Raw genomic sequence first — 21,039 nt, 5'->3', positions numbered from 1 at the left:
TGACCAAGTTTTTAGATTTTTAGTTGAAACAATCAAGCAGAACAAGAAACCATTCATTCCTGTTTTGTTTCAAGCATCCAGCATCCTGATTTAAGTAACACGTTTGCGTGGCGCAGTACAAAACACTGAAGGACTCAAGTTTTTAGATTTTTAGTTGAAGCATTCAGACAGACCAAGATGTCATGAATTTCAGCTTCAGTTTCAAGCATCCAGTATCCTGATGTGAGTAATGCGCTGGCATAGCGCCGTTTAGAACTCAGACACCCCAGGTTCTTAGATTTTTAGTTGAAATAATCAGACAGAACGAGATGCCATGAATTTCAGTTGAAAGCTAACTTCCATGTTAGCTTTTAAGTGTTCCTGAAACACTTGAAAGCTAAATATGAAATAGTACTTTACATCATTCTGATGGCTAAATGATCTGAATAACAAATTAAAAACAATAAACATTTTTCTTTTTGCACTCATGTCTATTCATTCTATTTTATTTTTTTACTGAAAATTGGATTAATTTTGATAAATCAATAACAAACCCTGCAATTAACTTGATGAAAAACTTTAATCGAATCCCACACTAACAAAAACACATTTGAACCATAAAATTTGGTCTATTCCAGAGCAACCTGCGCCTCTATACAACATTAACTCTGTGATTTCAATGGAATCTACCAAGTGGCATAATCTGAAAACAGTAAGAAAGAGAACCAATTATAGATATTTAGAACAATAATATGCCAAGATGAAAAACTAAACCACTCCAGTGACTGTGCTTCCCATCTTTGCCAGCCCATTAAAAAAAAAAAAAGATGATGATATCATAGAGCCGCGATGCTTTGGAGAAGTCACAGTCTAGATCAATAAGCCTGGAAGGAGCTAACGGGCTTATCGGGTTTCTACCCAGCATGTCAATGGCTGCACACTCCCTCCCTTTCTCCCCAAAACATCAGGACCACCATCCCACTTAAGAGGACAAAAATAAATAGCCTTTCCTCAGCGGGGGGGTCGAAGATGACACAGAGATGTCGCCATGAAATATTCATGTCCATCTGAAAGCACTCACGCAGGAATGGTGAGTTAGGGTCTGAGTGATGGATGGTGACCGAGTTGAGCGCACAGAGGTGCGTTCCTCTAAGAGGCGAAGAGACGGTGAGACTGATGTGGCCACATGAGCTTTAAAATGCTTGTTAACAACCTTCGAATGAGTGACAGAAAATGTGTAAAGAGGGTCAGCACTTCTCACTTTATCTCCCTTCTGCAACCAAAGAGTTGCTTTCAGTTTTCTTAAAATGAATTGGTGACTGGGTTTTTGTTGAAGAGTTGATCATATCAGAAGTAAACACTGCTTTTTATTTTCGAGTTATGTATTTCATGTCAGTGAACCACAGATGGAAGACAAAGAAAGCCATCAAATATTTACGTTATACTGCCGGAGTTATAGGTGTGACTGTTCGTTGTTTGATAACAGTTTGAATTTAGCCAATAAAACTGGTGGAATCGTCTAATTTAAGCCAATTTTAATCAATATTTCTCAAATAGAAACCTTTTAAGGTTTATTTTTATTCTTAAAATGAACAAGTAAATCAATTCCTGAAGCTTTTTAAAGCAATTTGCTTTCAGACAAATTCTGAAGACAATTTCACCCCTTTCTTTTCCAAATAAGCATTAGCTTATGATTAAACCACGCAACATTGCCAAAATACCATTAATCATTTTCATTTCAACATTTTACCCAACAACTGCAAGGAAGGCGGATCACATATCCTTAATCCAAATGAAATGTTTTTAGAATCGACCATTGCTGAACATTGTACAGACAAAACTAAATTATTGGAAGAAAATAGATTATTTTAAACTCATTTTTAAAGTGCAGGTATAACTATCACAAGCCTGTAGATCAACACATTTTGCTTATTTAGACTGACTAGAAGAGGAACCGATTTTTAAAGCGCCAACTTTATATAGATGCATAAAAACTATAAGATATATCTGATATATAGTTTGTCATGTGATGGCAACATGTTGACAAAATTCATTTTATTATTAAATGGCCAGTATGTGAGTAAAAGAGGACCTCTAGGTGACTGATGTCCTTTTAGAAACTATTATAACTGATCGTCTTATTTATCTTTTTGCAGTCTGACGGCATGGTCCGCAAACCGCAGCAGCCACTGACCTTGGAGGAGAAGTGATGGTGGACGGCCAGACTCAGTGCCTGCTTCTTCAGAGCAACAAGAGCCCCGGAGCACTTGTCGCAGCAGGCAACTTTCCTCTCGGAGCCCCCGGAGCCCGGATGCAGCGCCACAGCAGAGCCCCTCCACGCCGTCCCGCTTCCGAACGACATCCGTATCCGCTCCCCGAGCGACCCGGGCAGGGACTTGTAGGACGGGACCTCGCCCGCTCTCTGGCACATGTTCCCGTGCGGATCGCCCCCGGTGGGCCCCCCGGAGCCCTCGGGAGCGGGGCGCTCCTCCGGTTGGCACCGCGTCCGGCTGCAGAGAGAAAACGCGCCGCCGGAGTCGCAGTGATGCTGCACTTCTGGTTTCTGTGAGGAATAAATCACCGCGAAGAGGATGAGTGCGGGCTTTGGCGGAGAGGCAAATTAGATATCAATCGACGTGGGCAACTGTAACCACACCCTAATGATTTCTCTCCCCCCCAAGTGGAACCTTATCTTAAAAAAAAAGAAAGAAAGAAAGAAAGAAAGAAAGGAAGGAAGAAAGAATTAAGAAAGAAATTCATCAACCTCCCAGCTTCGGGTTTTGTAATGTTTTCCCAACCATAAATAAATTGCATTTACCCAGCGCGATCCTCGCACGGCGGCGGCAAATTTCTCCCCGCTTCCAGTCACAGAGGACATAACTTGTAAATATTTAAAACGACTTTCCAACAAAGGAGGGCCGCGTTGTTAATTAACCCGGACGAACCTCCGAATATCAAAAACAAACGCCGCTGACTCATGTTAGTTTTGGGGGAGGAAAAACTTTGCCAAAGTCGACCGGCTGGAGACGCAGGTTCGAGTGAAGGCAGGATGGCGTGTGATGACGGCAGCGCGGCGGAACAGGAGTGAGCGCGAGAGAGGAGAGGAGAGGAGCGCTTTTCCCGTTCACCTTGCTGTTCGGGTGAAGGCCTCGGGGGGGCGGAAAAGAGCAAACACCACAGCAAGACACACGGCGTTGAAAACAACATGATGCAGAAATGTGTAGCCATTCTAATACTTTTTTTTTTTTTTACTAATAAAAATCTAAGCAGTGCGGAGTGCGCCTTTGTTCAGTCTCTCCAAGTTGATTAAAAGGAGATTTTACATTAAACTGTTAACTTCAGGTAGCTGTGGAACCATCCACGTAGAATAGGGCCATCTTAAATATTCCATATGCCCTTTGTGTGCAGTGAGGTGCACATTAAAATTAATTCAGGAAACACTTTTGTCATGTCCTTTCTGCAGTATAATCCGAATGATGCCTCTGTTAATATGTGACAAACTTTGTCGTATATGTTTGTGATTGACTTTCAACAAATGGCCATAAAAATAAAATAGTTTTAAAGTAAAGACACTATCTACATCGCCGCAAGTAATGTTCCCACATACTAGTCTGTATACAAGTAAATGCGCTTGCAAATGACTGAAAGTTTGTGCCGCAAGGCTTCAACTCCAGTTCAGGACAGTTGGTGTCCTCCAACTTTTAAATGTCTCTGCTTTGACACACCTGCTGGTGAGGTCATTAGCAGGACTCTGGAGAACATGACTGTCCTAAGCAGCCATTTGATGCAGGTGTGTTGGACCAGGAGCATGGCTAAATGTTGCAGGACACCAGGCGTGGATGCCTGGATTTGGGGAGCCCTGTTCTAGAGGGTCAGGGTGTTCTTGGACCAGCTTCATTGGATCAGAGGGGTCCTGATCCTCCAGTAAGTAAAAAAACGACACCAGACCTCCATCCATCAGTCAGGCTCTGACCTGTGGAAGTTAATGTCAGATGTTGCCAATTCAGTCAATTAGAATTAAAAAGGAATTTATTCCCCTTCATTATATTCACTAGGCTAATATGACAAAGTAAATGGCATATCAGAATATTTCACACATTGCACAAATATAATAAAAAGGCAACGTGACTGAGGAATTTGATTGGAACATGTTAGAACAGGTATTAGAACAACCACACCGCAGAGATCATTTTTAATGGATTAAAGATACTGTGCTGAAGTGTGACATTAAAAACCCAAGGAGTTAGCCACAAACGGCTAAAGTAGCATAGCTCACATAGACACTAGCTCCCGCAAACAGGAAAATATGAGGAGGATGGCGCATCAAACTACCAGACATATAAAACGTAACATGAAATTATTTCAAATTACTTATAACCGGAGAGCAAAGCGAGCAGGTTTCACTTCTGCTTACTCCCGAGAGAAGTCCACCGGCACAGCGACAAAACGTTCAGAGGATAAAACCAATAGACTCCGAGTAAAACCCAGATGACCCAGCTTTCCGCCAGCATTTAAACGCATCACTCACGTTCCCTGGAAGCCTGAAATACGTTTCAAAAAGTCCTCGTGCGCTTGTAACTTGATGTAGTTTAGTTTTTGTCTGTACGTATTCAACGGTTCGCAGGTGAATATTTAAATTCGTAATTATCCGATTTGTGAGGCTGGAGGTAAAAAGTAAAAATAAAATAAAAATCTGTAAAAATGTAATGTTTGTAATAATTGTGTGTGTGTGTACTTTTATTTTGTATTCGCAATTTAATAGTTTGCGTGCCTTTGAAAATATATTTAAAAGGACCTGGAGTTACGTACAGTCCTTTTTTTAACGGTTTACAAATTATGTTTCACATATATAACTATGCAAAGTTAAACACAAAGCGTCTTGCACGGATTACAAATCCAGTATCACTCGTACAAATCCAGTATCACTATTTTCTCTCCATAGAATGTTGGGGCTTACCTCAAAAATTTACTGTAAAGATGATAAAATAAACAGGAACAAGATAATATATGTGTATTTTTTAAGTTGCCTTTCGAGTGACAACTTTCAACTTTTTTTTGTTTATTTTTGTTTATAGATTGTCTTTGATTTCTTAAGTCTCCAATAGGCAATGGCCTGTAGAATGGCGTAGTAGTTCGAGTAGTTTTCAAATGTATTAGTTTGTTGTTCTTATGCTAAAACTATTTTTCTTGCAATTTTCCCAAACAAAACGCGTATTTAATTGTCTAAAAGCTCCTTTGTTCCCAGAAAATATCCCCATTCACAGATACCGTAATATAGTGTTTATGTTTACGATGTGACAGAAGGCGCGATATCTTCCTTCTGGTTAAAATACAATAACTGTTGATTGATTTGATGTCTTTAAAAAAAATATTTCTCTTTGTACGGACCACGCGTTGACCCGCTTTTTCCACATCACGCCTATTTGCGTAAGGGTTGATCTTTTATAAAAAAACGGCGACAAATGGTTGTATATCGAGCTGCGCTGCTTTCTGTGTAGTTACGGTAATCTTCGCCTCCCTCCTCATTCTGGCGCAGCCTCGGCTCAGCTCTCTGCCGTTGAGATATTGGTTGTACAGCCGGTGATATTTGGCGTGGCTTCGAGCTACATTTATTAACAAAGGACGACTTGCTATTTATTAATTACCGAATTTTAACCTTTTGTCATTTCCCAATAAAAATGAGCACCATTAACGTGAAGAAGCTCAAAGTTAACGAGCTGAAGGACGAGCTGAAAAAGCGAAATCTCTCGGACAAGGGGCTGAAGGCCGAGCTGATGGATCGCCTGCAGGCCGCGCTGGACGAGGAGGCCCTGGCCGGGGACACCTCGGCGGCTCAGGAAGGCTCGGTAGATGATGGGTTCGACCAGTCTGTTGACCAAGAGGGAATGGGAGAAGAGGAGGAAGGCGAAGGCGAAGGCCCAGTCGAGGAGAGCATGGAAGCCAACGAGGAAGAAGCAGAAAATGAGGAGGACGACGGCAACGGCGTCGCCGAGGACGAAGAAATGGGTGAGGGAGAAGACGGAGGGGACGGGGATGAGGACGATGAAATGGATCCCATGCTAAAGGCGGATGTGGACGACATGGAAAAAATTGAAGATGGTGAGCCCGGAGACAACGCTACAGAGGGTGAGTCACAGAGAGTTGCTCAGGAAAATGCCTGGTTGTATGGGCCGTGGCTGGATGCCGTTTTTTGGGTTTTTTTTTTTCCTCGATGAAGGGATGGGGCCGGTTAGATTTGAAAGCGTTCATCGCTCAGCGTCCATGTTGAGTCACAGCGTGAGCCCCACTAGGCCGCGGTCGACGCTAACACTTAGCAAGCTAGCATCCTCGGTTAGCATATTTTATGGCGCGTAGTATCTCGACGTGGCTGACGTTCCCAAAGCATAAGTTACGTTTTTTCTTTTTGGGTTGTGTTATCTAAAATATTTTGCCAACTCTTAGACATTCAATGACTACCGTTTACTACGTTTACTACTTTTTGTTTCGTTTTCGGTAGGGGTTAGCATGCTAGTGAGCGTCATTGTCTTTGTGTCTGGCGGTAAGCTAAGCCTGTTAGCCATTTCAGAGATTCCCAACCATGATGTTTGGCAATAAATGGGAGCTTTGTGTTCAAATGAATGTGAACTGGCTAAATGTAGACTTCACTTATTTCACGTTGTTTGTGAAACAGATTTTCCTATTTCTGCTGGGTTGATAACTTCTGCTCTTTTGAAGCGAGAGTCAGACTTTATCATCTTATCTCATTCTGCCCAGATTCATCTGGTATTATTGTATTTCCCCCCCACACACAATTTTTACTTTTGTGTTGGATAATTACGAGTGTAGTGGTTTTGAAGGGGCATACTTAAAGTTATGCATGTGTAAAACTGTAGATATATACGACTGGACAACCACTGCTTGTTTTAAATGGATGAAATCTTATCAGTCTTCATCTGATGTAAGGGGCGCCATGGTTTTTCAAGGTTTGAATTAAACATCAAAGCTAAAACAAAATTATTTCTGAGTGTCTGAATACTTTATAAAGTTATAAAGTGAGTGTAGAAGTTATGTAAAAGTTTGGTGCCACTCAGGCAGTATTGAAAATTTAAGTCATACTTTTTTTTCCCTTCAGTTTTCTAGAAGATAAAAACTTTATCAAAGTATCGGAAAATACTTTTTATTCTGGTTAATAATTGGAGGACTCCCTTTATTAACCGCACATCTTTCGGAAAACCTATTGATGCCAATAAATTCATTTAGTAAAAAACTAATTCAAGAAAATTTCAGCTTATTTTGGGATTTTAAACTAAATCAAAACCGAATCATTGAATGGTTTTGTTCATCTATTTGTGGAATGAAGGTAATACTGATCATAGTTTTTAATGAGCTGTGCGTCATATAGAGTAATCCAATACTGATCTTTTTGAATATTATAGAATTGAACTGATTAGGTTGTCCAGATGTCGAAAAATTTACTGAATTTAAAGCCAACTTCAGTCTAATTTAAGGTTGTTTAGAAAAAAAAAAGCATGGACACTTTGGGTTTTGTCAGTCTTTTTATTTATTTATTTATTTTTATTTTTTAAATAAATTGATTGACATGTAAAACTGCCAGAATATTCTGGACCCTGAAGCCCTGACATGGAGATGCCACAAAAATAAAAAATTATTAGCTGGTTTTTAAATTTTGAGCAGCTAGTAGTCTGTGCATGTGTTGATTTTCATTCACAACAAAGCATTTTGTTTTATTTGCTTCCACTTTTGTGGCGCGTGTGTGTTCATCGCATATTTTTTGTCACACACTAATCCCACCTTTGCTCCCAGAAGTTGGCAACCTTCTAAACCAACTTCACACTCGGCTTTGAATCAGACCAGGTTGGGAATTTCTGAAGTGGCTAACCTGAACCTGCGCTTCGAGAACGAAGCGACATCGAACAGTCTGGTTTCCGCGTTTCGTCTCAGCCGTGCAGAAAACCGGATCACGAGTCAGTTAGTCTTAAAACACAAGGGAGGTAAAGTTAATCCAGATCTAGGTAGGTTTTCTTGCATGATGCATTGATCCCTGATAACTGTAGACCCTCTTAAAATATAGAATACATTTTGTATTTTTACCACTCCCCTGTATCTCAGGGTTATTCCTTAATTTAGATTATTTTTATTTTTTTACTTTCCAGCCCCAGTAAACACCTCTCTTTATTGTCCATTTTGGACCAGTTTATGTTCTAAATACTACCTGGTCTTAAGTACTGTTACCAACTCATGACATATTGTGCTGTTTTTAAGTGTAACCCACGAGGCTTCGCCTCTTCTTAAAGCAATGCTGATTGATGGTGGACACAAGTGTAACTAATGAACGGGCTTCGTGGGCTCAAAACCCCCACTGCCAGTCCGACCTCTCTCTCTCTGTCTCAAAAAAAAGAGAAAAAAAAGGAGCACCTCATTCTATATCTTTGTTCTATTTTCAAAGGGGATGCGGACAAAGACACGAATGCTGATCAGAAGAATAAGAAGGGTGTTAAGAGACGCCGGGAGGAACATGGAAGGGGCTACTTTGAGTTTATTGAAGAGAACAAATACAGCTGGTAAGGATGGGACAGAGCGAATATGGCCTTCGGCATCCCTGAAGCGCCATGCGTAGCTTTGTTGACTTGTATTGGCTTTAAGTGCCAATGCACTTGTCTAGCAAGAGGTCAGAATCCTCTATTTTTTGTTGTTGTTTTTTCTTTATTGAAAAGTATAACTACACAACTTTTTCCACACATGTATTTTGAGGGTTATCCCCCAACTTAAGCTATAAAGAGCCTTACCGTTTACTGTCTTCCAGTGCCCACCTCACAAGTGTGTCTTGTCTTTTTTGGGGGTTTGGGGGGAAGGTGGGGTGGCTGCAGTTCTGTAGCAGAAGTGCATCTATATGACTTCTATGAATTTCCACATCTGTTCCTCATGCCACTTATTGTTTTTATTTTTTTAGAAAGCCCGTTGTGTCCTCAAGGTGATACGACGCTGCTGTCGTAGATCCTAGTGAAAGCATCAGATGTATGCCTTTATTTAGTTCAATTTTTAAATAAGTCAGGGTTTAGCTGAGAGGCGAGGGGATGAGGGGTCCACAGCTACAGGGCTAGCTCTCAAGAATGTAGGTCAATTCCCACGGAGGAGCTCGCTATTGGTCGTCCATCGTTTTTTCCTCGCAGTAGTCTACTTTTGTTTTAATTTCACTGACTGTATAATGTTCAAATGCTATTTCTGTATCATATCCTGTCGTCAGTCCTCATGGTGCGGCTCCCTGTGTGAATGGGTGTGGCTTCTTTACCCCTCCTCCCTCATAGGTGACATCACGCATGGCCTGCATGTAAGGGTGTGTGTGTGTGTGTGTGTGTGTGTGTGTGTGTGTGTGTGTGTGTGTGTGTGTGTGTGTGTGTGTGTGTGTGTGTGTGTGTGTGTTGTGTGTGTGTGTGTGTGTGTGTGTGTGTGTGTGTGTGTAAATGTACCTACTCTTCCTGGTCAGTGTATTTTATTTTATTTTGTTTTCATTGCGCTGCTGCTGCAATACACAGAAGGATCAACGGGCAAAAGTGAATATACATTTGGAGACTTTAAAAAAATGTTTTATTGAATGTGAGGTCTGAGGGGCGGGACTAAATTTTTGCAACAACTTCTGCTGTAACATCTTACAGCTAGCTTTGTTTTTTTTTTTTTTTTTTTTTTTGCTACATGGTCCTCACCCTCAAACACAGTTGTGGAGATCTAAGTCATTGTGTTGAAAATGCAAATATAGACGCCTCCATTTTCTCCCCCAACATGTTAGCAATTCAGATCTGTTTGTGGGTGAATCTGATTTAAGAAAAATTTTAAAAACTTATGAAGAAATGTAGAAACTGCAGCACAGATTAATTGCTCCCTCTATTCGTACTCTTGACTTGAGCCATTTTGTTGGTACTCCTGGTAGAGGTGTTAAAATTTTAAGAATTATTTCAACTCTTACTTGCAGTAACATTTTTTATTTTTGAAAAGTATATAATTTCTGGGTTTCCCTCTGAAAACTTGTTACAGCGGTCCAACCAGTGGCCTACGGTGTTTTTGAGCTACATTTTTAAAGTTGGAAGAAAATTTGAAAATGTATTACAAAGGCATTAATATCTAAAGGGCAATTATAAAATCTTAAAGGCAAAGAAAAAAATGTTTTAATCATTTCTGCATTTTAGTTTTTTGCCCTAATTACAAAATTTGCTGATGTTTATCTGGCCAGTCACTTTATCAGCTCAAGTTGTTGGCATGTAGACAGTGAATAAACATAATACTGACTATGTTCTCATTATGCTTCCATTTGTTTAAACAGAGACTCTTTAACCAGCCTTTGCTGTTACTGGTGTATTTAAAAAACCCTATAAGAAATAAATGATGCTAAGCCTGGTGGGGGAGCAAGAAAAGCCTTCTAATGCACTTCATCTATAATTTGAACAAATTTATTTAATTGCATGCTGTTTTTTTTTTTTTTTTTTTTAACAAAATAGTGACATTTCTGTCAGTTATTGATATCCTAGAAAAATCACTGATTATTTTAGTAAAAGATTATTCTGGTGATTAATTAGATAAAAAAAAGCTTACTATAGATTTTTCATTAGCCACTTGAGCTTTTTTATACGATATGAGAGGAATTAAAATATGCAAATTAATTTCCTTTTGAATTGAGAAAAACACACAGCCTTAAATGCATTTTAGGCTTTTTATGCTCTAAATAAAATAAACATTCATCTTTTCACTGAACGTTTGATCATTTGTTGCAATAGATGCATGTGCAGCAAAAAAAAAAAATTAACATGAGAAGGTCAGTCCTTGCTGCTTGACTGAAGATCAAATTTAAACCCTTTTTGACATCTTTACCAGTGGTACCAACACATGTGGTTGCATCTGTACATAAGTTCCCTGGTTATCTTCTTCAGCTAAAACCATTCTCAATCTGTCTGAATGAGTCCAGGCGTTGCAGTCAGTGTTTAAATACACTCGCTGCACTAAAAACAAGCATGACTCTGTTAGACATCTGGAGTTGTGGCCGTCTCCACAGCAGCCCAAAGGACACAAACGCACTCAAATGAAAGCAAGATGGCTACCAATAGTTTAATCCTTCAGCCTTGCTCAGTAAGACCAGCTGCAGTGCTTTTTCTTTGTGTATTCTCCACATTTATTTTTTTTAGAATTCGCTGGATGCTTCAAGGTAAGTTACCTGCCCAGGTCCACATCACAGGGCACTGTCAGAAAGGGTTAAAGGCTCATTTTTCAGTTCATGTCCTTTTCTTGGCCCTCTCTCGTCTGGCTTCCCACTTTGTTCCCACTATCTCTCAGCAAGCGGTCCCGACTGCATCATGAAAATTCATTGCAGCTGCGCTCAAGTTCCAGTCTTCTAATTGACTTGCTGCCGTCTTATTTTTCCAGCGCCTCTTTTAAGTCTCCCGTACCGCCGCTGGAGGAAGAAGACGAAGAGTGTGATGAGACCAAAGTCTGCTTGGACACCTGTAGGTTTTCTCTCCATCTCACCATTTCTGATTCAGCATGTAGATGCTTTATGTATCAAACTAGCACATTTATAAATGGGGTTTGATTTCTTTTTGTCTGTTCTAGATAACTGTGACCTGCACTTTAAGGTGTCCCGAGACCGCTACAGCGCTTCATCACTCATCATGGAGAGCTTTGCTTATCTGTGGTCTGGAGGAAAGGGAACTTATGGAGTGAACTCTGGCAAAGCTTGCTTTGAGATGAAGGTTTAGAACGATCATCACTACCAATATTTTTTTGTTTGGTTTCTTCTTGTTTTTTAGGGTTTGTACACTTGAAATTCTGAAGCTTGGTTCAGGTTTTGGACATGCTTTATTTCTGTATAAAGTCCTTGAAAGTGATCGATATTCGAATTGCTCAGTTTGGTGCTATCTCACGTTTGATCAAAAGCCTAAATTTTCAGTTAAAACCAGATATGTTCATGCAGCTAATATACTTTTTCCCCTCATTGTCTGAAGTTGAATCAGACCAAACTTTTATTTTAAGTTGGTTAGATTCAGTAAAATTATTTCTTTTAATTTTTTTTAGATTTATTTTGTAACTTTTATTGTGTTTAAGCTTTTAATTTGAGCAGAAAGATTACATTGAATAAACAGTTGAAGTTGGCTGGATTTTTTAATTAAATTACGGTTTGTTTTATTTTCTTAGACCAGTCAGGTGTATAGGGTGTGAAAGAGACATTTTAAAATACATCGTGTTATGTTTTAGTTTGTTGTCCCTTCTGTGAAGAATATTATAACTCATTTACTGTGATGAACTTTGTATTTATAATAAGTGATTTGTAACTGTCCTCTTTGGTTCAAGTGGATCGTTTTTTATCTTCAAAGTGGTTTGAGGAAAGTGTACAAACCCTATTTCTTCTATTTATTTTTGCTCTTTTAAGACACTTGGCTGTGTGGTGTTTCAAACTTGTCACTTTTGATTTTATGACTCCAGCTCACAGAGAAGATTTCAGTGAAGCACATTTCCAGCAAGAACTTGGAAATCCATGATGTGCAGGTTGGATGGTCCTTGTCAACTGGGACACTGCTGCTGGGTCAGTCCTGATTGGCTTGATCGAAAAGTTTTGTTTAGATTTGAATGACAGTAATACAACTGGACGAAACGCCAGCAGTAAAATAAACATTTAATTGCTTACTTTCTGTTCAGTGTTGCCAGTTGTTGCTAAATCAGGGAGAAATGCCTTTAGTGGGTGTGAACACTGCCCTCAAGTGGTTTTCAAGCAACCATAATATATTTCTTTTTCTTTTTTTCCTCACTGTTCAGGTGAGGAAGAGTTTTCCTATGGTTACTCCTGCAAAGGGAAGAAGACCACCAACTGTGTGACTGAAGACTTTGGGGAAACGTATGAAGAGAACGATGTCATCTGCTGCCTCATTGTAAGACAACACTTCTAAGAATGTGTAGAATAAGGTCGAAATGTAAAAATGATGCATCGTTTCATATTTCTCGAGAGACGGACCAAGCAGAATCTTGGTGGCCAATTTCCACTCCCAACACTTTGATCAAGTGATCATTTTAGCTAACTAAGATGAACAAAAGATTAAATATTATTCTACCTGTCCTGTATTCATTAGTTGAGTCAAAAGCAATATCAAGTGGTGTGTGACACTTTTCTGCACATACTTGTCTAAATTCTTTCATTTAAAATGAAGGCCTTCAAATGTCTTAAATTAATTGGGGGGAAAAATCTGTTTTATTTCTTTGTAGGACTTTGAGGGCGAGGAGGTGGTCCTGTCCTTTGCCAAGAACGGTGGGGAACCAGCCGTCGCTTTCAGGGTCCGCAAGGACTGCTTAAACGGCCAGGCGCTTTTCCCACATGTCATCTGTCGCAACTGCGCTGTGGAGTTTAACTTTGGTCAGTTGGAGACGCCGTACTTCCCAACACCAGAGGGCTACACCTTCCTGCAGCAAATCCCCGTCAGCGAGCGACTGAGGGGGCTGAAGGGACCCCAGACTAAGGCCGACTGCGAGGTCAGTATAGCTCCCTGTCAGGGGAGGATTTACTCTGTTTTGTTGTTTGCATCTGACTGTCATTTTGTTTGTAGATCATCGTGATGGTTGGGCTGCCTGGCTCTGGCAAAACTACATGGGTCAAGAACCAAGTCCAGCAGAACCCTGGGAAATACTACATCCTGAGCAGTGACACCATTGTGGACAAGATGATGGTCTGTATTGTCAGAAAGCCAATGCTGCCTCCAGATTTCACTTTGAGGTTTTAATCACTGTTTGCCTCGTTTGACTGCAGATCAACAGTTTGAAACGCCAGTCCAAGGACATCACCAAGCTGAACGCCATTTCCCAAAGAGCTCCACTGTTCCTGGGCAAATTCATCGAGATCGCTGCTCGCAAGAAGAGGAACTACATTCTGGATCATGTAAGTTGACTGGTCAGAACTGGGCTGCCTGCTTATACTTATTAGCCAACTTATCTATCTCAAAATCTAAAAAACTATAGCTTACTAGAGTGCCTACCAACTAGCAAAATAGTTTCCTAGCCAGCTATTCCTAGCTATAGGTTATACTCTAGCTAGCTATAGTTTTGTTAGCTAGTGTCTAGATAGAAAGTGTATGCTTGCAAGCTAGCTTCCTTTTTTCTATGTCATGGATGAATGCAGATTCATCACCAGTTGGCTTGACAAAGTGTATAAGTGTAGAATTCTTAAGTTTCATTCAGAATTGTATTAAAATTTTAAATTTGAGTTGGGGAAACATGCATAAACTAAAGGTGCAAATAAAATTTTTCTTCTCCTGTTTTCAGACTAACTTATCTGCACCGGGCCAGAAGAGGAAGATGTGTCTGTTTGCTGGCTTCCAACGTAAGGCTGTGGTCGTCTTCCCCACAGACGAGGAATATAAGATAAGGGTCCAGAAGAAGGTTGAGAGTGATGGCAAGGAAGTGCCTGAGCATGCACTGCTCAAAATGAAAGGTGAAACTTCTTCACTCACTTTTCACCGTAACAGCAGCTCTTCCGTTCCTAACCGATCCCAATTGGTTGACCTTCCAGGGTTCTACGCCCTGCCAGAAGAAGGGGAGAGCTTCAGCGAGGTGACGTATGCTGAGCTGCCAAAGGACGACGCCAACAAGCTGCTGGAGCAGTACAAAGAGGAGAGCAAGACGGCCTTGCCCGCTGAGAAGAAACCCAACCAGGGAAGCACGACTCCGAAAAGAGGCGGCAGCGGAGGAGGCGGCCCTCGCGGCAGCGGCCGGGGAGGCAAGAATCAGTTCGGTCGCAGCGGACAGGGACAAAGGGGTGGTGGTGGACGTGGAGGCTTTCAGAACAGAGGCAACTTCAGAGGAGGTAGGAACAGCCGGAAAGGAGACGTTTGCTGGTTTTAGAAGTCAGCTTATGGCGGCTTGTCTCTCTCCTCAGGCCCTGGCCCACGCGGCGGCTTCAGCCGTCCTCCTCGCGGCTTTCTACCTCCACCAGCCTTCAGGGGCGGCTTCCCCCGGCCCGGCAGCTTCGGCCGAGGCGGTGGCCCCATCCCCAGCCTAGCCGGATCCCCCAGAGGCGGGCCCATGAGAGGCGGGATGGGACTCCGAGGTGGGCCCATGAACCGCGGCGGCCAAATGAACAGAGGAGGTCAAATGAGCCGAGGGGGTCAGATGAACAGAGGTGGAGGAAACATGAACCGCAACGCCAACAGAGGGCCCCCCGCCCACGTAGGTGTCCTCCTCACAATGTTATCATGAGGTGGCCGTAGATGTACTGACGTTTTGCTTGTTCTCTCTCCGTCCAGTTCCAGCAGAGAGGAGGCGGCCGTGGAAACTTTGGGCAGAAGAACAACTATGGCAACAACAGGAACAGCGGTGGCTTTGGCAACAGGAACGGCATGGACAAGGCTCAGGCCTTCAACCAGAGCTGGCAGCAAGGGGTCAGTGTTTCCAGCTTTGACATCATAGAGGTGTCCACTAGAGGGTACAACAATGAATCAGCCTTCATTTTGGGATATCTGCGATCAGATGATACTTTTAACAAAAGAAACAATCTTATCCAGTGATCCCACCCTGCTACGTCACTTCTCCTCAGGCATAGATACTCTGCTACCAACTTGGTGACTTTGTTGCTATAGTTACCAACTTTTCAGACAAAATCATATTGACAAATACAGAATGGGCTCGTTGCACGTCAACTTCCTCGTTCGGGGAAAAGCTGCTCAGTGGTTTCCAGTCTATTGAAAATGACGTTTTCCACTCGGTGCTTGCAGGACTTGGCCAAGGTAACAATTAATAATCCACGTCAATCTGAAGCCCCAACAAGTAAGCTGGTTTTAAGACGTACGCCTCGTTATACATTCACGGATATGTGAATGTACTTTGTGGCTAACTTTAGCTTATGCTAGTAGGCAATATTCTCAGACATTTTTCTTGTAAAAAAAAAAAATCAGCTATTTAAGTATCTAAACATTTTAATCTATTCTAATGGATGGATTAACTGAGTTTAATGTGTGGCAGACAATGGTTTTTTACCTTTGTACTTATTTTCAAGTATATTATGTGTGTTCATTGTCGTTATTGTCAGAGACAAAATAATGGAGATTACAGTTTGGGCTCTTGGCTTCTGAACTAGGAGAAACAACTCCGTAGCTTAACAGTAGGGCAGCGCTGGTATCAGAGTTCAAGTTCAGTTGACTGTTCAGGTTCGTTCTTTAAGATCTCTGTGTTATTTTGTTTTATTACTCTTGCATGCTTCTAATGAAGAGCTCAAATAGAACGGTGTTTCACTCATGTGGCTGTCGGCTCCGTACTGCAAAGAGCCCTGAGAAAATTAGGCTTTTAAAGTCAGTGGTGGGTTAGAAATCTGCAGTCGGTGCACCCCCTAGTGTCCAGTCATGTTAGTACAGTTCTGTTCAAATGAAACAGCTGTTATAAAGCACTTGTTTCCCTTAAAGGTTTTCTTATCCCGTCACATTTTACAAACAAACTTCAATATGACAGATCAGAGTTTATCTTTGAGTTTACTTTGATCACAACTATTCCCTTTTTGCTCTGACAAAAAGTTGAAAGTTGAACCTCTGCTTTCTACAGAACTATTAAGTCTATAAAGGGCTGGTCAATATGGATTCAAAATTTTATTGCAGTATTTTGTGGTACTATTGTGGTAAATGACAAATTATTATTAAAGAATCTACATATTACTTTTGTAGGTAACTGTATGGCTATAACTGCATTCATAATGTTTCAAACACAAATCCTGCTCCTGAATATTCCATTTGAAACGGGCATCAAAACAAATCAAACTTTTTATGAGCAAATGAAGCTTAATTTAGTGAATCGTAGGGCTGGGAGAGATGAGGAAAATCTAATATCCTGATACATTTTTGCCATATCACGATTCACAATACTCTTCAATGAGCTATTTTATTTTAAGCTTGACTCCTTGCAGCATGATGTCACCAATGCAGGTTCCCGCCCCCATTTCCCTGCTAGACTTAAATGTCAGCTCATATAAAAAGAAATGCCGTGTTTGACGATGAACCGTCTTCACAATGACTAGATAACAAGATGAGAAATAAGTTTTAACTAAGAAAAAAAAAATGGCGAGGGAGCGGGAAGTAGGTCAGTTGCGCTTGACTTTGACAAACTTGACGTATAGATGTGCTGTGGAATGAGGTGCGTTTTGTTTCAGCTTTAAAATAAAAAAGGCGAAATAAACACAAACCCACAGCATCAGCAAAGCAGCTGTTTAGATTAGCTAATCAACCACCGCTGTGTCGGCGTGTTCTGCCACAGCAGAAGTTTATTTGATCGACGATTTTTACTCTGGTTGCGATATAGCCGTTTTAACTATTGTGAATTGAAAATATTGTAATGTATCGAGTATTCTCGATACATTGCCCAGCCCTAGTGAATTGCTCTGCACTTCATAAGGCGATATCAAAGTAGTGGATATCTCCTTTCCTTCCACTTCACAGGTACTTTGTGCTAATTTATCACATGAAATACATTGACGTTTGTGTTTTTAATGCAGCATTTTTTCCAGAAATGAAAGGCGCATTCTTTAGACTTCGTCCAGTTTTAACTCTGAACTTTGTTTTGCAGTTCTGGAACCAGAAACCTTGGAGCCAGCAGTACCAGCCTGGATATTACTAAGACAGTTGTTCTTATGGACTGGTGGCCGACACTGAGAACCCACCACTAGCCACGGAACATCCCCCCCCTCTTCTCTCCCTCTTTACTGTTTGACTTTGTTCCCCTAAAACCCACTTTTAACGGTCGAAAACCCACCGACTTCCAAAACAGCGCGAGGCGACTTGATCTGGATCCAGAACATTCCACCAGAGGAGAGCAGGAAGCAGAAAACGTAATCAGAGCTTTATAACGTCTATTTGATTGTGGGTTCTGTCTCATTCAGACACTGTTTGGGTTTTGGTTTATTTTGTTTGGGTTTTTTTTTTTTTTTTTTTTTTTTTTTTTTTTTTTTTTTTTTTTAATCCCCCTCAGCCACTTTTTAAATGACATGCTTTTAAAAAAAATTGTAAAATCAGGAACAGGACACAGAAGTGGGGCAATTAGATTTTTTTTTTTTTTTTTTTTTTTTTTTTTTTCCCCATTTGTTCTTCAGGGTTGTGAATTTTATCTGTGCTGTGATTGCTTTGATTTGTTTTTTTTATTACAAATTGTAAATATTCTTTTTCTTCTATGTAGTTTGTCAGACATATAAGAAATGTGACGATTGTCATAAACAGGAAAGCAGGACAGCTTCTGTTCATGTCCGCGCTTAAATGTTCAACAGTTAAACAGATGATAGTAGATTAATGACTTTTTTTTCTTTATTTGTTCCCACCATCAAACTTGTAATATCATAGACCTACAATAAACTACTTGTTTGCTTTTTTTACATTCATCCCGGCTTATGGCTTTCATTTATGTCAAAGGTGAGTAAATGACCTTTGAAGAAATAAAAGATGCCGCCGCGTCGCATGTTTCCATTTTATCGCTGTAAATAAATTTTAGAAAGTATTTCAGCTAAGCTGTTTTCAGGAGAAAGCAAAGCCATTTTATACTCCATTCTGCCTGTTTTGTTTTTTTTTTTTTAAATTATTTTTTTTGTGTGTGCACTGAATCTTACGGCGGCTTGTTGGGGCCGTTATGGATATGAGAGAAAAATACATTTCTACCAGAAACTCATTGTATAGATAAATCTAAAAAAATTAATAAATCTTAAGATTTTTCTTGGGGTTGGGGGGGAAATTTTCTGATTTTGAGAATTTGCTATACTTGAAAATTAGGAGATTGATCTGAGAAATTTTCTAGAAAAATACATTTGCTTGGAGAAACTCAAATTTTCCCTTCTAGAAAATTTTAGATTGAAATGTTACATTTTCTAGAAAAAAAATTGAGTTTGAAAATTTGCTTGAAATTCTGAGATGTTGATGAATCTCAGACATTTTGCAGAAAAAAACTTTAAAATGTTTTTTCCAAAAGTTGAAGATGTTTTACTTTTAAAACCTGAACGTGCTTTTTTTTTTTTTTTTAGAAAACTTGATTCATCTCATAATTTTAACGTTCTTCCTGAAATTTTTACTTCAAGCTCAGAAATGTTTTGGGGTTTTTTTCCTACCAAATTTTTGACTTTTCTATCTCTGAAACTTCTATTTTTGTTCTTGGAAAGTTTTTTTGGGTTTTTTTTTTTTTTTTTTTCTTTAACCAATAGATTTACCATTTGTTTTTCTTCCGTCTACAACGGCCCTAACCCTGCGTCGTAGACTCCACCTCATTCTCAGGATCTGTTCTCGGTTCCATCAGCTGCTCCGCCACTGCAGTAGTCCTCTGAGACACGGCGAGCACTGAAGCACAAATAATCGCAAGTTCACACATTTTCCTTTCCCTCTTTAGTTTTTTTTTTTTTTTTGAGTCAAGTTTAGATTCACCAGCAAATCTAAAGGGCCCAACAGCATCACCAACAGTTTGAGGGCTGAAACCCGTTCATGTTGGTGACCCTGTGGCCTGGCAATAAGGGCAGCTCCCTCTCTCCATACCCAACCGGCTCAGACTCTCTTCACGCCCGACATCTCTTCAGTTTCTTTCATCCCCTCTCAGCTTGGACGTGCCGAACTAACCCAGTGGTTCCCAGCTGTTTGTTTTCTCTGATTGTTTTAGTCTTGCATGAATGTTAACACTGTAATAAATAATTAAAGGTCGTCCCTCCAACTTGACTGTAAATGCCTGGAGAGTTTGTACAGGTTGCGTACATGGAGCAGAATGCAAAATTTGAATCGACGTTGAACAAAACTGACTTTTTAAAATTATTATTGCTGATGTTTTAGTACTAAACCGACATTTTGAAATGTGTTCCTTTACATTTAATGGTTGTATTTTGAGTTATAAACTTAAAATAGTTTTTATATACATGTATTTTTTTTTTTTTTTTTTGTCTTGTGGAAAAAGACAGGAATAAACTGATTTGATTCAATACGGTCCCTGATGAGCTTTCAATTCTCGATTGCTGTTGGGGAAAAATTCCCACCACTCCAATCCAGTTTTACCAACAAGTCCTAACAACTTCAACCCCGATGTTTGGAATTGCAGACGCCAGTCCCAGTGTTCATACAAAAGAGATTGGGTTTTTATCAGTTAACACTTTTATCTTGTTTAATTTTTTTAAAAAACAATTTTTTTTTCTCCATCAATCTTATGGCTTTTCATAATTCGTAGTGACTTCAGCATGGCCAAGGCACAGCTTGTATTTATTTGGACTTTGAATTCAAGTCAACTCTACGACAAGATGTTAGTCAGGCTATGAATTTTTTTTTGTTGGTTTGTTTCTTTATTATGAGAAGAACGTTGTAATATTTAGAGAACGAAGTAGAAATTTTATGAATATTCCAACACAAAAAAATATTTAAAACATTTGAATGAGGAATGTGGACCATCATGATTGAAATAAAAACCACTTTTTGAAAATATTTTTGTGCCATTTGTAATTTATATTTGTAGAAATTTTACTTAAAATATGATTTTATTTCAAAGGTATATTACCCATTTGGCCTCTTTTCACTATATTTGGATCTGATTGGGGCTTGACAAGTGTAAAAAAAAAAAAAGATTGGAATTTTGTTTTGGCAACAAACTGCAAGAAGCTGAAAAGTGTGGTGTGTATTTGTTACTGTGACGCCTCAAATTAAAAATCTGAGCCACAAACGGTCTTAAAACGTGATCTAATTCTCCAGCTCAGTATAAAGGCACTTGTTCTATGAAGACCTTGAAGGTCTTTTAGAGAACAAACAGCACCACAACCACCAAGGAACACAGCAGACAGGTAAAATGTAGGAATTCAGCTAAATCAAATAGGTTAAATTAGCTAAATTCTGAGTTGTACATCTCACAAATCTCCGATCAATCCGTCATCTGAAAACAGAGTATAAAACAACAGTAGACACATTTTACTCGTGATGATTAAAGTCTCCTGTGGTCTTTGCTGTGCTCAGGAGGAGCGCAGCAAATGTCACGGTCGGATAATGGGGGAAAAAAAGTCAGACTGTCAGTTCCTGAAACCACAGAATAAAAAAGGTAAAAAGTTCATGGCTA

At 40.0% G+C, this 21,039-nt stretch overlaps 2 protein-coding genes across 2 annotated transcripts in view; one reads left to right on the top strand and one right to left on the bottom strand.

Moving 5' to 3' along the window:
* kif26bb (kinesin family member 26Bb) overlaps window positions 1-3,068 on the bottom strand; it is a 31,394-nt gene extending 28,326 nt beyond the window's left edge. Inside the window, exons 1-2 of the mRNA XM_055044628.1 lie at window positions 2,798-3,068; window positions 2,174-2,542 (exon numbers count right to left, since the gene is read on the bottom strand). Of these exons, the coding sequence (XP_054900603.1) occupies window positions 2,174-2,542; window positions 2,798-2,857 (429 nt within the window). The 5' untranslated portion in view covers window positions 2,858-3,068. The remainder of the gene's footprint in view (window positions 1-2,173; window positions 2,543-2,797) is intronic.
* Window positions 3,069-5,520: 2,452 nt separating this feature from the next.
* On the top strand, window positions 5,521-18,355 carry hnrnpub (heterogeneous nuclear ribonucleoprotein Ub). The gene is made up of 14 exons (XM_055044386.1): window positions 5,521-6,105; window positions 8,426-8,540; window positions 11,389-11,468; window positions 11,575-11,714; window positions 12,445-12,544; window positions 12,775-12,887; window positions 13,219-13,482; window positions 13,557-13,676; window positions 13,757-13,885; window positions 14,269-14,437; window positions 14,516-14,809; window positions 14,882-15,171; window positions 15,249-15,383; window positions 17,551-18,355. Exons 1-14 carry the CDS (start codon window positions 5,658-5,660, stop codon window positions 17,599-17,601), a joined length of 2,448 nt encoding a protein of 815 aa, XP_054900361.1. The 5' UTR covers window positions 5,521-5,657; the 3' UTR covers window positions 17,602-18,355.
* The last annotated feature ends 2,684 nt before the right edge of the window (window positions 18,356-21,039 follow it).

The sequence above is a fragment of the Poeciliopsis prolifica genome, unplaced genomic scaffold, assembly GCF_027474105.1.
Source record: "Poeciliopsis prolifica strain line A6 unplaced genomic scaffold, Auburn_PproV2 SCAFFOLD020, whole genome shotgun sequence".
Classification (NCBI taxonomy): domain Eukaryota; kingdom Metazoa; phylum Chordata; class Actinopteri; order Cyprinodontiformes; family Poeciliidae; genus Poeciliopsis; species Poeciliopsis prolifica.
Note: the sequence above shows the minus strand (reverse complement) of the source record. Positions and strands in the feature narration are given on the sequence as shown.

Excerpts from the sequence above, each read along its gene's own strand:
- hnrnpub (XM_055044386.1), top strand. The coding sequence starts at position 5,658 with ATGAGCACCATTAACGTGAAGAAGCTCAAAGTTAACGAGCTGAAGGAC. Across the intron at positions 8,541-11,388 it reads GAAGAGAACAAATACAGCTG|CGCCTCTTTTAAGTCTCCCG; the intron begins GTAAGGATGGGA and ends TTATTTTTCCAG. Across the intron at positions 14,810-14,881 it reads CAGAGGCAACTTCAGAGGAG|GCCCTGGCCCACGCGGCGGC; the intron begins GTAGGAACAGCC and ends CTCTCTCCTCAG.